Below are 17,197 nucleotides of genomic sequence, written 5' to 3'. Positions count from 1 at the left end.
GGGGTATATCTGTTCTTTTATTCAATATATTTTTATTTGTACTAGATGTTTCAAACAGTGAATCAGATCTGGAGATACAATGGTGAAGCCCACATAATTCTACCCATTCTGAAATGTTAGGCATCTTGGTGACATAGCAGTGTCACCACTTTGGGCTGTTAACCACCAGCTGCTCCAATGAGAAAGACAAAGCTTTAGGCTCCCATGGAAGTTTACAGTCTCAGAACTAGCAAGAACAATGCCCCTAAGGAAATCCCTCTTTCAATTAGATCACCAGATAGAAAGCAATTACATTATATAACATATGGAAGATCACCCAGGGAAGTTGACACATAATATTAACTAACATAGGGAGCATATTAATATTCCATGGAAGGAAGAGAATTCAGGAAGCACAGTCATTTTTGGTGACTTTGTGATTCACCATAATACAAGGTTGATAGGAAGTGAAGTCAATTGTTACAATAATATCCAATTTATTTTAAAAAGTAAATTTGATTCACATTTATTGATTAAAAAATTCAGTGTACAAAGAACCTATTCTTTGTTTAAAATTCTTTATCCCTTCACTTCAGTGCTATCTTGCCTGAGTTAACATGACTTTACTGGATTTCCATTCCTGTGAGAGATATTAAATAAAAACAGCAAGAGCGACAGAAGAAGAACATGCATATTGCTCTTAAAAGAGGGACTGAGTTTACATCAGAGAACATTTGTGATTCCTTAGTTTAAATGGATGTATGTTATATATACTGAAACAATTCTGATACATAACTCAATCATATTCCTTTTTTAAAAGATTATATTGAGGGCTCTTGTAGCTCGTGTAACTATCCTCACATCAATTGACTCAAGCACATTTGTACATGTTTTTGGGTGAGATCCCATTGGCAGGAAAGCATCAACTGATAGGCAGTCAGTCCTTGTATCCTGTGAAGATGCTTTGGCAGTTTTGGGCCCAACTGACTATTGAGAGAAGACTAAAGAGCGAGTTCCATGTGAGATTTTAGCAAGTGAAAAGAGAGCCCAATTTCTTCTTTGAAAATCCACTGAACTAAAGAACGGACAGGTGGTTTGGGTTTTATTTTGTTCTTAACATGGCAGAAGATGACAGCACCAAAATTCAAGATCAGCAGCAGGTATCTGCCACCATGTCTCCTGCTATTTCAGTCTCTGCTAGTTCTGAAACAGCTTCTGTCAGGTTTGAAAACCAGCTAAGAACCTTGGAGGTCACTGCCTTTCAAAGAGCAAACAAGATCTCACTCACTGTTAGAACATTGGGTTATTTTGTTTTCTACTAATTAATATTTGTTCAAAGGCCCATCTTTGTCTTTTTCAATAAGGCATGTTCTTGAAGTCATTTTTCTTGTAGTCGGTGAGATACCTGACCATCCGTTCATGCTTCTCTTCTAGTCCCCTTATGAACGAGGGCAGAATGGTATGGACTAGTATAGTTGGAGTCAGAGGATATTAATACCAGAGCACTCAGCAGAGTTTACACAGTGGAGAATCTTATGAAACTTTTGACTTTAGTGTTTATTCATTAGATATCGTTCCTCCTGCTAACGCACTTCAAGTTATTAAACCACAAAAAATCTCCGTTTTCACACTTGTTCAGCTTAAACCATACATGAGACCTACTCACTGCCATTGCCCTCCAGTCAATTCTTATCAGTAGAGTCCTGGAGAATAGAGTGGAACTGCACCTCTGAGTGTTCATGCCTATTATCTTTACGGGAGCAGAGAGCCTCGTGTTTTTCCTTCGAGTCCCTGGTGAGCCCCAGACCTCACGCTTAACAGCCCAAAGCTTAACCCACGATGCCACCAGGGTTTTTTGACATATGGTTACATATCAATAAACTGAATTCATCTTTTAATTTTTTCATAATAAATGATTTTTATAAATTATACATTTGTGCTATATGATGTTCATATGCAAATAACTATGTTAAATGAACTCTATCTTTTATTCTTCAAGTGTTATCTAATTCAGAACACTACACAACACTAATATTCATGGCTGCATTACTTATAATAGCCATATCAACTTAAGTGTTAATGTTCAGAGCAATAGATAACTAATGTGACATGTATGTGCAATGGAAAATTACTCAATCCTAAAGAGAAATTAAATTCTAATACTGGGTTCAACATGGAAGGGCAAATATTGTACGATCCCAATTAGAAGGACTATCCCAAGTAGGAAGAGACCTGGAGACAAACGTGTACTAGGAATTACCAGGAGCAATGCCTGAACAACACAGTGATCATAGTCCTGGAAGTTAGCAGTTCCGTATTAGTGCATTCGTGTGTTGCTTAGGTATTGCTCCCTCTAACTCAGTGGTTCTCAACCTTTGTAATGCTGCGACCCTTTCATACAGTTCCTCATGTGGTGGTGACCCCAAACTATAAAATTATTTTTGTTGCTACTTCATAACTGTCATTTTTCTACTGTTATGAATCAAATTGTGAATATATAATATACAGGATGCATTTTAATTGTTACAAATTGAACATAATTAAAGCATAGTGATTCATCACAAAAACATTAAAAAGAAAGTAGGTTTAGCATTTAAAAGACAGCTTAGACACCATTGTGGTTTTATTTGACTTGTAATGTATTTACCATACAATTAAAAGGTCATGTGAGTTCATGATGAATCATTTCTTTTCCCTTCTTGTTTGGAAGGACACTGCTGGCATGGTGCAGACTGAGAGCCATGTGTAACCTGCGGAAGGAGCGGTTAGAAGTGCTGATGCTTTTTGTCGTGTTCGAACTTGGCTGGACAGCAGCGGGCGTGCTCACTCATCCAGTTCTCAAACCAGCCTTGCCTCCGGTGGTCCAGAACCACCCTTTCAACATTTTCTGGGCTGCGCCCACAATGCAGTGCAAGCATTTCTTCCACGTGGATCTACATCTTGCATTATTTAATATTATAGCCAATCCTTTAGAGACTCAAAGTGGATCAACAATTGCCATATTTTACCCCAATCAATTAGGCTATTACCCTTATTTCTCTAGTGACAGGAAACCCTTTCATGGAGGCATACCCCAGAACATAAGCCTTCCCAGGCACCTTAAGAAAGATGCTGCTGACATTGTGAAAGCTATCCCTCAGTGGAGGTCAGAAGGACTGGTTGTCATTGACTGGGAAAACTGGAAACCCCAATGGGATAGGAATTGGGGCAATAGGATCATCTATAAAAAACAATCCCTCGCCTTCACCAGAAGCCACCATCCCGACTGGTCAGAAATGAACGTGCAGGCAGTTGCTCAGCAGGAATTTGAAAATGCTGGAAGGAATTTGATGAACACTACCCTCACGCTGGCTTTAGAAATGAGACCAAACTGTTTGTGGGGCTTTTATCTCTACCCAGACTGCTATAATTATGACTACAGGTTAAATCCAGAGAACTACACAGGGAACTGCCCAAAGGAAGAGGTGTTGCGCAACAGCCATCTCCAGTGGCTGTGGGACAAAAGCAGCGCGCTATATCCTTCCATCTATTTGGACAAAATATTGAATTCGAGTGTAAACACTTTGAAATTTGTCCATTATCGAGTGAGAGAAGCCATGAGGGTCGCTGAAATGGCAGGACAGGACTTTGCTCTGCCAGTGTTTGTTCCAGGCCGTGGTATTTACACAGCACTGTCGCCTTGTCACAGGTAAGAGCCACTCCCATCAAACAAAGAAACCACAGTAGCAGCAAAGAATCCTGGAAATTTAATGGCATTCCTACTCAACCTCTAGGTAAAAAGTGTTTTCAGATAATTCTGTAAAAAGTATTATTGAACACTATTTTGAAAGGCCTTTGTTTCTTCACATGAACTTAAAGGGGTTTCCTAAAACATTTGTTAAGCTTAAGCTGCATTATGTAACAGAAATCGATTTTAACCAGAGAGAAAACTCAGGGTCAACCTTTTCAATATGAAAGTTTAGCAGCAATTTTGTGAATAAAAAATGTGGACAACAGAGCTTGAGATAAATTATTAACCATCAACCTATTTTCATTACAGTTTTATGTTCCAATGGATTAAATTAATGGGCATGGGAAGTATAGATTCCATATATTTTTGTCTCTCTGAGGCTGCCATATGATTTGAGTGGTTAGTGACAATGCTGTGTGAATATCTACTCATTTTCAAAGATGCATCTGAAGCTTCACCTCCTCAAGGAAATCTTCCCAGACCCTGCCATGAAGAACTATGCATATCTTTCAAAAAATATCAGGAGACCTAACGGTGTAAATGAGTTACAGATTACAAGAAAGATGAAGCTGTCTGTTCCCATAAGGATTTGCAGTTTCTGAGACCCACAGGGGCCAGTTCTACTCTGTCCTATAGGCTCTGGATGAGTTGGGATTGATGGCAGTGAGCCAACAATAGATGCTACTAATAGAATGGGCACTACTCACACGAGTCCCTGGGGGGTGCGACGTGATAAGCGCTTGACGACACGCCTACAAAGAGGAGCGTAGTGACCTGCTTCCAAAAGGTCACAGCCGCGAACCCCTAGTATTGCACCCTTCCACTCTGAAGCAAGTGGGCTGACCATGAGTCAGAATTGATGCGATGGCCACTAACGGCAAGTAATACTCATACATATTTATTACATTGTAATTACTTAAGCATGCCTGCCTCCACCACCAGACTAAAGCAGTCTCTTGAGGTCAGAAATTGCCCTCCATTTCTTTTTTATGTCTGCTAAGTCTCGAATAGTCCTTGATGCCTCATACATATTTATCCAGTGTTAAATCCCAAACCAGAGTGAATCCTGCTTTTCCAGCAATTTTTTATTCTGCATTTGAGCCCTTCGTTTCAGAGGTGAAGATAACACTTCTCCGTCATGTCTTCTTTTCCGTAGTTGACGGGTCGCGCGTCATTCCTGAACGGTCGTCGGTGACTAATATGGTTGGGCAGGCACAATTCCTGACACTTCTCTGATCTAGGAAGGCTCACTGCATGAAATCGGTGAGAGTGCGGCTCTGGGGGCAGCAGGAGTAATACTGTGGGGAGGATCTGAGTATTCCATTTCAAAGGTAAGTCATGATTTCTTTGCCAACATCTTGAAGGTATGCTGGATGCCGTTGTTGTTGTCGTTTGATTGGTTTCACCTCAGATCCAAACGGTTGTCCATTGTCTGCTCATCTGACTTAGTTAAAAGCCATCGAGCAGGTCTGACTCAGAGCTTATCGTTGTTAGGAGCTATCGAATGAGTCCTGACTCATAGTCACTGCTTGCACAGCAGAACAGAGCTGTCTGGTCCTTTGCTGTCTTGACAACTGTCCTTACGTTTCAGTCCATTGTTGCAGCCACTGGGTCAATCCATCTCCTTGAGGATATTCCTCTATTTCACTGATGTTCCACTTTACCAAATACATCCTTTCTAGGGGCTGGTCTCGTCTGTAGGGGTGGGGAACCTTTTTTTCTACCTAGCCATTGGGATAGTTATAACATCATCTGAGGGCCATACAAAATTATCAACTTAAAAATTAACCTATTATATTCGGTCAAACGTAATTAACTCACCCCTATTGCTTTAATGATTATTCGCTGGGCTGCTCACCATGAAGCCAGTAGCTCAGAATCACCAGAATCCGAGCGATAAAGATGAGGCTTTCTACTCCCTTAAAGAGTTACAGCCTCAGAAACCTCAAGGGGCCTTTCTACCCTGTCCTGTAGGGTGGCTATGGGCCAGAATTGATTCAAGGGCAATGAGTCTGGAGTTGAATATGGTGGCAGGAGCTGCTTCTCTTGGGTGTGGCATGCGATGGTGGGATGATTTCATGGGCCTTATATGACCCCCAGGCTCAACTTTCCCCACCCTTGCAATGATGCATCCAAACTATGTTAATGAAAGCCTCACTACCATACTTCTAAGGAACATTCTGGCTGTACTTCCTCTAAGATAGCTTCTCTCTCACTCACCAACCCCACCCCCTGCCGCTCCTTAATATGTAGACTTGTGGATTCTTGGTTTTAGCTATTCCTGAGAATGACTATATGTCTTTGTTTTTAGGGTCCCTCCCCAAAGCCTCCAAGGTTACATTGCTATTTCTAAGCAGAAAAATGACAAACATTTCATCTGAATCAGATTTCTATTTGGTGGCTTGGTAGACAAAGAGATGCAAAGAAGCTTCCTATTATTGACATAGACATGAGATCACTAACAAGAGGCTTATGCACAAAAGTTGGGTATAAGAATGTGTTCTGTTGGCTCATACTGCGTTAGGGGAAGACAAACCAGTTGGCTTATTTGACAGTGTTACAAAATGAGGGGTTTAAAATGTTCTCAGTGGCCCAGCTGCTTCCCTCTGTGACAGGCTTCTACTGCTCAGCTGGTGCCAGGTCATTACCTGCCTTTGAGGTGTGCAGCCCTGACTTAAATTTGCCATCACACTCATTAGCAAAACGGGTCCACCATATTCTTCACTCTGAGTTGATCCAAGTTATGTTTTAGTATATAAATATTCCAAGGTTATATATAAACTGACTTATTTATTTGATATGTATTAAGGTTATATTTTAAGGATAACGTGGGTGAGTTTTCCATTTTCTTTTTTCCTGCTCTGGATCAATTTTATAACATGAAAATGATCCAATCCTTAAAAGGTAAAAATAACTCAAATGAGAGAATGTTTTGTTTTAGAAATCATTGTGATGGTAATTAATATCTTTCCTAATGTAATGATAAGTTTTAATTATGTTTTATATCTCCTAAATCAATTTTGGTAATTCATCATCAGATGTTTAATTTATTAACATAAAATAACAGCAGGACTTTAATTTAAAAAATAGGTTGAAAACCATCTCTGAACCTTAATCTTATTTCTTTTTCATTTTTTCCGTTAGATTTTTAAGATATAAATGGTCTACAATTTGCTGCTTTTGAAGATGTAGTTCTTGGGTCACTTATCAGTTCTCTTCCCTAAGATTAATTTTCTTTTCCTAACTTGTTTGCTTTCATGGAATTGCTTTTTCAAAGAATCATTTTTGACCTTCGTGAATGTGGATTTCATTTCTGTCTCCTTTGTTAAAAATTGGCGTTGGTCAAGATGATAGTCAGGAAATCCTTACAGTGCAGTTCTCCTCTGTCACATGGGGTTGCCGTGAACCAGACTGAGCTCAGTGCCTCCAACAGCTGCAACGTGGTGAAGGGATAAAGGGTGAAGGGATAAAGGCACCTGCATTAGAATCCTGACCCTGCCATGTACAAACCAAAGGACTTGAACCAACCTTAGTCTCCTCAACTGGAAAATGGAAGTAATAATAGCACTGTTCAGTAGGGCTGCTGTGTTAAAAATGCATAAAGGATCTCGACCTAGGATAAGTGTTCGTCATGGTCTTTTCAGTTCTCTGCCACTTTATCAGAATCTGATGTCAGACCTATAACCAATGTTGAGATGGGCAAGAACAGCAACAGCTTAGTATGCGGGGGTGGTGAGGACCTGTGGGTTTAAAGGGCTGAGTTCTCAGCCAGGATGGTACTCCACTACAACTCAGCTGAGAGCTTGTCCATGTAAGTATCAGCACATCCAGGAATAGAGCTGTTGTCTAGCTGGGAAGTTACCAAGTACTGTCAGCAGGTCAAATCTGGCCAGCCTTCCTATTTTTGTGAATAAAGTTTTATTGGAACATAAAAAAAATAAGAAGTGGATACTTTAAAATCCTTTCTACTAAAAGTTTAAGCTAATTATATATTTAGTAATGATTAAGTGTCTCTTTAGACACCATTTTTAAAATCTAAAAACAGAAAAAAGGTAAATATCCAAGGTAATGTTACATTCCATTAAATAAAAATGTAAACTTCCAAATCAAGAGTAACACATTGGGGGTTGGAAGAGATCATCATAATAACTAAAGTGTCACTCCCTGAGTATTAAACATGGTGGCCAATTGCTGACACTGAGCTGCAGATGGGAAAGGATCTAGTCAATGAAGCCAGCAGTCACTAAGGTGGCACTGCCTAAAGCAGAAGGGCAGGAAGTATGGAGCACAGCACAGTGAAGAGGAAGCCTCTCAGTGCTCAATTAGCCAGCACTGACTCGGCACTGCAGCCGAGAGGGACTTCAAGTGAAAGCCCATGCCCACATGCTTGTGTTTATTTGATTATCGGATAACCTAATCAACGAAAGCTTGTGAAAGTAGGCATTATAAGGCTCCAGGAATTGACAGAAGACCAGTTGACATGTTACAACAAGCTGATGAAGCACCAGAAGCACTCCTTAGCCTCTGCAAAGAAACTTGAAAGACAGCTACCTGGCCAATGGACTGGGAAAGATCTATATTTGTAAACGAAGATGATCCATCACCATGTGGAGATTATGGAATAATATCATTAATATCACATGCAAGCTATTATTGCGGAAGATAATTGCAGAAATATTGCAGCACCACGTCAACAGAAATTCAAGCTAGATTCTGAAAAGGATGTGGCATGATGGATATCGTTGCTGATCTCAGATGGATCTTGGCTCTACGCAGAGAATACCAGAACGTAGTTTACCTGTTTCCTTGACTATGCAAGGACCTTTGACTGCATGCATCTTAACCCAGTATGAACAAATTTGAGAAGAATGAGGATTCCAGAACAATTCATCCTGCTCATGAGGAACTTATACATGACCCAGAAGTAAAAGAGAACAAGGGAACACTGCATGGTTTAAAATCAGCAAAGGTGTGCATTGGGGTAATATCCTTTCTTTATACTTATTCTATCTGTATGCTGAGCAAATAATCTGAGAAGCTGAAATATAAATATGATGAAGAGTAGCTTCAGCATTGGAGGGACGTTTATTAACAATTTGTGATATGCAAATGACACACTCTTGCTTGCTGAGCATGAGGATGACGGAAATACTTGTGATGAAGATCAAAGGTTGTCATACTCAGGATGAATTGCACTCAATGTAAAGAAACCCTAAATCTGCACAAGTAGACAAATAGACAGCATTGTGATAAACAGAGGTTGACATTAAAAATTTTATTTTACTTGGATCCATAGCCGATGCTCATGGAAGCAGCAGTTAAGAAATCAAATATCATATTGCCTTTGGGAAATCTGTTTAGGAACCTCTTTAAGGTGTTGACGGCCAAAGTTGTCACTTTGAGAAATAAGGGGCACCTGATCTAAGCCATGGTACTTTCAACCACCTCATATGCATGTGACCGTTGGATAATGAATAAGGAAGACTGCAGAATAATTGATGCATTTGAATTATTCTATTGGCAAAGAATATTGAACACACGGGACATGGACTACGAGAATGTGGTTTAGAATGTAAGGGTTATCTTCCGAACTTTGAACACATTATCAGATCAAGAAACACCAAAAGGACATCATGCTTGGTACAGGAGAGAGTCATTTAAAAAGAATAAGACCCTGTCCAAGATGGATTGACACAGTGCCTGTAGTATGGGGCTCAAATATGGCAACAATTCTTTGGATGACCAAAGACCAGGCAGTGCTTTGTCAGTTGCACATTGGGTGCCTATGAATCATAATAGACTCAACAGTACCTAACACCAGCAACGAGAACAACATTTTGACTGAGAAGTTCTTTGACCGCATACTTCAATTTCTATATGTCACGGTCTAATGAACATTGTTTGTGGTCCCTAGATGGTGGACACGGACTGCTCCACCACTAAGCAAAAGATTGCTGCCTTGAACTCACTGGGACGCAGCAAAAGGCTTAATAATCTATTTCTGTAAAGACACCAACCAAGAAACATTGTATGGAATAAGAAACAGACCAAATGCCATTGATCGGTACATCCTAGTACAGGTATCTAGGGCTTCTGCTGTAAATAACGATCGTCTATATTCTACCCCCTGCAACATTAGGATGGACAAATAAATCATGATATATATGGGCTATAAAGTACTCAAAGCAGCTAAAGTGGACATGCCACAGCTACATGTATCAATTTAGTGAAAACATCTCAAAAACATTGAATTTGAAAAGTAAGTTATCAAATACATATATGTATTTCACACAAAAAATTATGCAAATGTTTCAAAAGCAAGATTGCTCCACATGTTGCTTCTAATGATCCAACATGTACTAAGTTGAAAAAACAAAGCAACAAAACGAAGACAAAACTCTCTGTGGGAGGAGAAAGCCCTGCTTTTCTCCCAAAGGAGCTGCTGGTAGTTTCGAAGTGGCACCCCCTTAATTCAGTGTCTCAGGAGCAACACTCTCAAGCCACCTTTCCCTCTTGTTTTCACTCTCATATTTAATTCACCGTCAAGTTCTCTTCTCTCTGCCTTTAAAAAACATGCAGACTTTAACCAAGCAACCATCAGCTCGTCAGTAACTCACTGCAACAGTTTATCAACTGTTCTCCGACTTTTTCTCTTGACTTCTACAATCTGTTCTAATGAAATGGAATTAGAAAAAAATAACAAAAGAGGTGGACAAAAAATTCTAGTTGCTTTCAAATTAAAACTATTCTTGGAAAATAACTTGGTCAATGAATAAATCAAAAACTATAATTTCAAATACATTTAAAAATAGCAAGTAGAGTTTTAAAAATCTATTGCCACTGAGTGATTCTGACTAATGGGGACTCCCATGGGGCATAGAATAAGGTTATCTCTGGAGAGATAGAAGAATGGGGACACTTGGCAGATAGAAAAAACCTGATGGGGGTTGCCAGGGCAGTTAATTATTTAATGTTGATCATCTAGCCAAAATCTTTAGCTGCCACTGAACAACCCTTTCCTGCATGGATCTGGTAAGAAGGTAAGGGAAGGTACTTGTAGGATTCAACTGTGTTACACAAGGATTTCCTGCAGTGGAGTCCTGCTATGTATAAAATCCTGCTGTGTGTGCAATGAGCCCTCCGAAGCAGCAGAGGGAGCTCATTTCTATCAAGAGCTACAGGTGGAGCGAGTCCTCTAGACCGGGCTCTCTGCCCAGTGAACCTGCTGGACACAGAAGATGGCTGTAACATCAGAGGGCCTGCATCAGAAGCAGGACTCAGAGCATAGAACGGAGTGGAGGACTTCCCAACCCATGGAGCAAGTTACCGTGAGTGCTTTTGAGCAGGAGGCTGGCTTGTGGAGTGGGGTGCCTCTGAACACATCGCTGGGGAAGCTTGGCTGTCTGACCCTCTGAGCTTGAGCTGAGCACCTTCAGGCTGAGGCTTACTGGGGTGAGGGGCCTCTGGGCACTTAATCCAGGGAGCTCAGTTTGCTGACCCCCAAAGCTTGAGCTGAATGCCTTCAGGTTGAGGCTTAGCGATATTGTAAGGTCTCTGGGCAGTTATTAGCAGACCCAAGGAATTCTGTAACATATCCTGATAGCATTGCAACCCTAAGCATTTTTTTGTTGGCTGTACGACAAGTTAGCTTCCTTAATAAGCCCTTTAATCACGAGTCTTCTCTGTGAGTTCAATGTTGCCATTGCAATGACTATTAGATCCTAGAGAAGGGAAACGGAGGACATTCAGTGAGACATCTCAGGGGTGCTGAGAGGACTTTACACCATGGAATCCAACACTAATTATCTGGGGTGTGAACCCTCACCCAAGTTACTGAAAACAATCAGACAAACAAAAATCTAAAGTTAACATGCATTCAGTACCAGGGTTGAAAATGTTTCACAATGACAAGTACATTTTGCAAAATAGCCCCATTTGATGATGATCTTTTCAAAATGTCACTAAAAATCTCTCAGTTAAGGAATATTCTCACATGGGAAAATGTGGACTCATATTGCCCCAGACATGATATGGAATTGATTAATAATAGGTTTCCTAGTCAAAGGCAGTTACCATTCATGTGATTTTTATCAAGGCTAAGTCTCCCATTTAAACAATGAAGGCTCCTTTTCAGTGTTACTGACGCCACAACTTTGGGCATTAATACACCACCTGGATAGTAGGATGGCATATTGAGAATGATTTAAATACATATAGTTCTCCATGCTTCTAACAAGGTACCTGTTTAACCATGCAAAAGTCTATTTTGGAGTTACTGGGCCATTATGCTCTTTTAAATTTTTTTCCGTACCTTTAAAAAAAAATCATTTTATTGGGGGCTGGTACAACTCTTATCACAATCCATTGATACATCCATTGTGTCAAGCACATTTGTACGTATGTTGGCCATCATCATTTTCCAAACATTTTCTTTCTACTTGAGCCCTTGATATCAGCTCCTCACATTTCCCCTCCCTCCCCCACTCTCCCTCCCTCCCCCTTGATACTTTATAAATTATTATTATTTTGTCCTGTCTTACACTGTCTGACGTCTCCCTTCACCCACTTTTCTGTTGTCCATCCCCCAGGGAGGGAGTTATATGTAGATCCTTGTGATCGGTTCCCCCTTTCTAACCTACCTTCCCTTTACCTTCCTGGTATTGCCACTCTCAGCACTGGTCCTGAAGGGATCATCCATCCTGGATTCCCTGTGCTTCCAGTTCCTATCTGTACCAGTGTACATCCTCTGGTCTAGCCAGATTTGTAAGGTAGAACTGATATCATGATGGGGGTGCGGGGAGCATTCAAGAACTAGAGGAAAGTTGTGTGTTTCATCGTTGCGACACTGCACCCTGACTGGCTCGTCAGCCATTATGCTCTTAACACGACCTTTGCAGCCTCCCTTTGCAGTAGACATCTGTGAAACAATAACTGAAGGTGTGTTCGGAAAACTCCGGAGTCCTCCTCCTACGTGTACGTGCCTGAAAGCAGCAGTAAGAAGTATGTCCCAAGTACAAGCTTCAGATACACCATTTCTCATGATAAAAAGGGCAAGGCAGTGAAAGACATGAAGGGTGACTTTGTGTGCCACTGCTACTATGGCTGGCACGGACAGTCTTGCCAGCAGCGCTCTTCGGACTTCTTGGGAGGGAAGCACAAGGCATCCACTGCGAGCTGCCATCTCTCAGCTTTTCTCACTCTGACCTTATCTGCGTCTATGCTCGGTATTTTCATAGTAGGAAAACTTACTATGTCAGGTTTTCCTTGAATTCCTGAAGACTAAAGAGTGTTTTTTTTTTTGTTTTTAACTTCAAACCTTTTAAATAAATCTATTGACTTCAAAGGTGGAAAGAAAATTGTTGACCCCATTCGTTGAGTTAGCTTAATTGATGTTAGCCATAAGGAACTAGGAGGTAGGAAGCACCACGAGGGATGTATCCAATCCCTGCCTTTGGAGAGAGTCACTTCTTGTGGGAAAATGGCAACAGCAAGTAAATCATAAATAAACAGCCGCACAGACACAAGGGGGCTTCCAAAAGTCTGCAGAAAAATTCCATTACCTTGTCATTCCATTTTTTATGTGATTTTTACCCCATCCTCACCCCATGTAAGGAATGGCATTAAGTGCTGAGGGAATAAGAACTCAGGGTGAAGGGCTTAGGTAGCGTGGGAACTCTGGTAGTTTTATGCAGGAGAGTCAAGAAGAGACATCCTGGGGTGGGAACTGGGTGAGCGCCCAACTACTCATCAAAATGTGGCTAAGTCGAAACCTATGCAGCGGTCCCTTGGGAAAGGTCTGACCATCTATTTCCAAAAGGAAGCCTATGTGGCATTCTTCTCTGACATGCGTGGTGCCCTTGTGCATTGGAATCAACTTGATGGCAAACATTTTGCCCAGTCAAATCAGACCTCTTCTAAAGGCTGCTGGAGAAGCAGGTCAGCAAAGTATCAAGAGAGAGCATTCTTGGACTAGGAAACAGAGAAGTTCAGTGTCTTTTCAGTGTCCCATGACCCACGTGGCATCCAGAAGGCCCATGTGGGTGATGGAAGAGGAAGAGGGCAAGGAGAGGGGAGCCAGGTCACTAAGCAACTTCATTCAAACTAGGTTTTTGAGCTAAGGTATCTCTTCTCTTAAATGACTGAGTCGAAGTTTCTAGAGCAGTGGTTCTCAAACTGTGGGTCGCGACCCCTTTGGGGGTCGAACGACCCTTTCACAAGGGTCGCCCAATTCACAACAGTAGTAAAATTACAGTTATGAAGTAGCAATGAAAATAATTTTATAGTTGGAGGGCCACCAGAACATGAGGAAATGTGTTAAAGGGCGATGGCATTAGGAAGGTTGAGAACCACTGTGATAAAGGAAGTCAAAGGAGATAAAGTGTGTATAGTTTAAAACTAAACACACACTTAGCCTTTTGGGGGAGTACAAGAACACCGATTATGCTTAGTGACTGATTGCTAAAATAGTGTTAAATCAGGGCAGTGCATAGCAAATTGAAGAATTTGAAATAAGGTCAGAGGGGACATGAGAGACAATAATGCGGGTGCTAAAGAAAGCAACTATTCCTTTACAGCTCGTTGCCTTGCATAAGTTCAGAATTCATAAACCTCACAGGAGACTCCAGGACAATTAAATTATGCAGGTGAGAGGAGATCTACACTGGATGCTGTAGAGTTCAATTTTACCCGAAGGATCACTGGGGCTCTTGGAAATTAGGAGGGAAGCCCGACTAGGCCCCAAATGAAACTGGATTTATGTGGGAAATTCTTTGATTGAGAACATGTTGGTTTAACAAACTCTCCATATCGAGGCAATTCATTTCCTTTCAGTTCTCAGTAACAACCAATCATTTGAAACATGTCTGTGGTTCGGTTTCACTTGCCCTGACTTTGGTGTAGAATCTAGATCATCTTACGCAACGGCCCCAATAACTACTGTGCTATTTTACTCTCTCACTGGAGAAGATGTTTCCCTACTTGATACATTTAAAATACTATGTTTTCATACTTATTTATTCTGGGCTCAGAAAGAGCAGCAGTAAACAGATTTTATTCAGGTAGTTCAATTTGTCCGTTTATCTATTTTACATAGAATTAAGAGGTCAAGGAGTAGTGAAATATAATTAGCTAAATAAAAGGGTCTTTGCTAAATCCCCCTATTTTGTTAGTATCATGCTATACTCAAAAACCAAACTCACTGCCATTGAGTCAGTGGTGATTCATGGCCACCCCCTACGAGTGTCTGAGACTATAACTATTTATGGGAGTAGAAAGCCCGGTCTGTCTCCCATGGAGCTGCCGGTGGTTTCAGACCATGAAGATCACAGCCCAATTCCTAATCAGCACATCACCTGGGGTCCAGCATCCTGCTGCCCGAGGGGTGGTGTCATGGATTACAACCTAAAGGTCAGCAGTTGGGACCCACCAGCTGCTCTCTAGGAGAAAGGTGGAGCTTTCTGCTCAAGTAAAGATTTGCAGTCTCAGAAACCCACAGCTGAAGTACCGCCTGGCCTACAGGGTTGCTATGAGTCAGAATTGACTGGACAACAATAGATTTTACTTTAGTCCAAGCAGAAATTGGTTTTGCAACTATTAAAGTTGGTCCCAAGCCCTGGTAAGTAGAAAGAGATGTCAACAACAATTATTATAGGGTTTTGCTGTTCAATGAATTCCAGTAAATCAGGAAAAGGCAGGTATGAATGAAAATGACGTCCATTTTGAGGACGAGGGAAATGAGATACAGAGAGAATGAGCGCCGTAGCTCATTGCACCCAGAAATCAGTGGATGCAGCAAGGCCAGGATCACTGCTCTTCACTGTTGGGGCTACAGTGCTTCGAAGAGTAATCAGAGCATCAGGTGGACTAACGCAGATGAATGAACAAGGGGGGAATGGCTCTGGGGAGACTGTGGATGACAGTGGAAGTCCAAACTCCATTTGCAGGGTCCCCACATAGCTGAAGACTCCAGTGAACGCCCTCTGACAATCGTCCAGGAATATGAATAATCTTGCTATCAGATCTGTGACGTATATACCAATAAAATGATTTTAAAAAAAAGAAAAAACGGAAGTATATTGAATGGGTAAAAATAAAGAGTAAATTCCACAGCACCCACAGGTAATTATTGTACATTAAAAAAAATACTTGTTTTACTTGCAGCAAAAGTACCCTGAAGGTACTGGTAGACTTCTGACTTTAAAGATCTTGATTTAGTAAAAAAAGAAAAAATCCACTGAGGTTGAAACAAAATATGAAACACATTGAGGTTTATTATTATTATTACTATTGGCAGTTTCCCTTGGTTTACATAATTCTGAATTTATCAAACATATGAGAAAATGTTCATGATCATTAGAATAAGAGAGGTATAAATTAAGTCAACAATGAGATATCACTTCACATGAACACTTCTGGAAATATTCAATAAAACAGAAAATAACAAATGCTTGAGAGGATGTGGAGACATAGGAACACTTTAGCATTGCTGGTGGGACTAGAATTGTATAAACATTATGGAAATAAGTATGCCATTTCCTTAAACAAATGCAAATCCATGTGCCTTATGATCCAGCAATTTCACTACTGAGTATATACACAAAAGAATAGAACACAAACAGACATATATACACCTATGTTTATAGCAGCAATTTCTACAGTAGCAAGAACATGGAAACAACCATAAAAACCAATTATATAGGAATGGATAAACAAGCTCTGGTACATTCTTAATAAACACTCAAGATGTGGACAAAACTAGAGAACATTATGCTTATCAGACTCAGTCAGTCTTACAAAGATAAACATATAAGAAAAAACCAAGAAGGAAAAATGTGGTTTGTACCCCAGTAGACATGACTTTGACAACTACGAAGAGGCCAGGAATGGGGGTGAGAACAGGGAGAAAGGGGAGGTTGGGGTAAGACAAAAACAAATGGGAGTTTTAATATAAAATAAATAAAAATTACTTCATTGGGGGAAAAAAAAACCCCAACCCTTCAGCTTCCTGACCTCTCTGATCTCAGTATTGGTCTGAGTGACTGGAAAAGGAGGAAGAGTAAAACTGAAGTGGACGTAGGTCCTTAATGTCATACCAGTTCATTTCAAACCTTAAAAACAACAACAACAACAACATCAACAACATTCTACACTGTTGGCTAAATTAATGCTACTATCAATAGAATTACCTTATGCCACAGAAGATGGTTGCGAATGTTCTCAAATAGGAAAACCAGAGGCATGTATAAATCATAGATATGTGAATCTAGCCCCAGTGTAAAAACAATTAGTTCTATGACATGGCCCTGCTTCATGCTTGACCTCGTGAAGACATCATTTGAGATCTAGATGTTATAACAAAGCGTGGTGAAGAAACTAGATGGTGTCCAGCTATCAGAATGAACAGTGTCTGGGGTTGTAAAGGCTTGTCTTCGAACAAGCAGCTAGCTTGGAAAAGATGTCTGGTGGTGCTTATTTGTACGATTTCATTGT

General features: G+C 40.6%; 1 protein-coding gene across 1 annotated transcript; it reads left to right on the top strand.

Annotated features, from left to right (window-relative positions):
• Positions 1 to 2,720: 2,720 nt before the first annotated feature.
• Positions 2,721 to 12,977, top strand: LOC101661832 (hyaluronidase-1-like). The gene is given in 4 exon segments (XM_013005938.1): positions 2,721 to 3,621; positions 3,624 to 3,667; positions 4,951 to 5,044; positions 12,532 to 12,977. Coding segments are annotated over 4 exon segments (1,485 nt in total).
• Positions 12,978 to 17,197: the final 4,220 nt, after the last annotated feature.

Source organism: Echinops telfairi, unplaced genomic scaffold (genome assembly GCF_000313985.2).
Source record: "Echinops telfairi isolate 266 unplaced genomic scaffold, ASM31398v2 ScPeMD7_23;HRSCAF=83, whole genome shotgun sequence".
Classification (NCBI taxonomy): Eukaryota; Metazoa; Chordata; class Mammalia; order Afrosoricida; family Tenrecidae; genus Echinops; species Echinops telfairi.
Note: the sequence above shows the minus strand (reverse complement) of the source record. Positions and strands in the feature narration are given on the sequence as shown.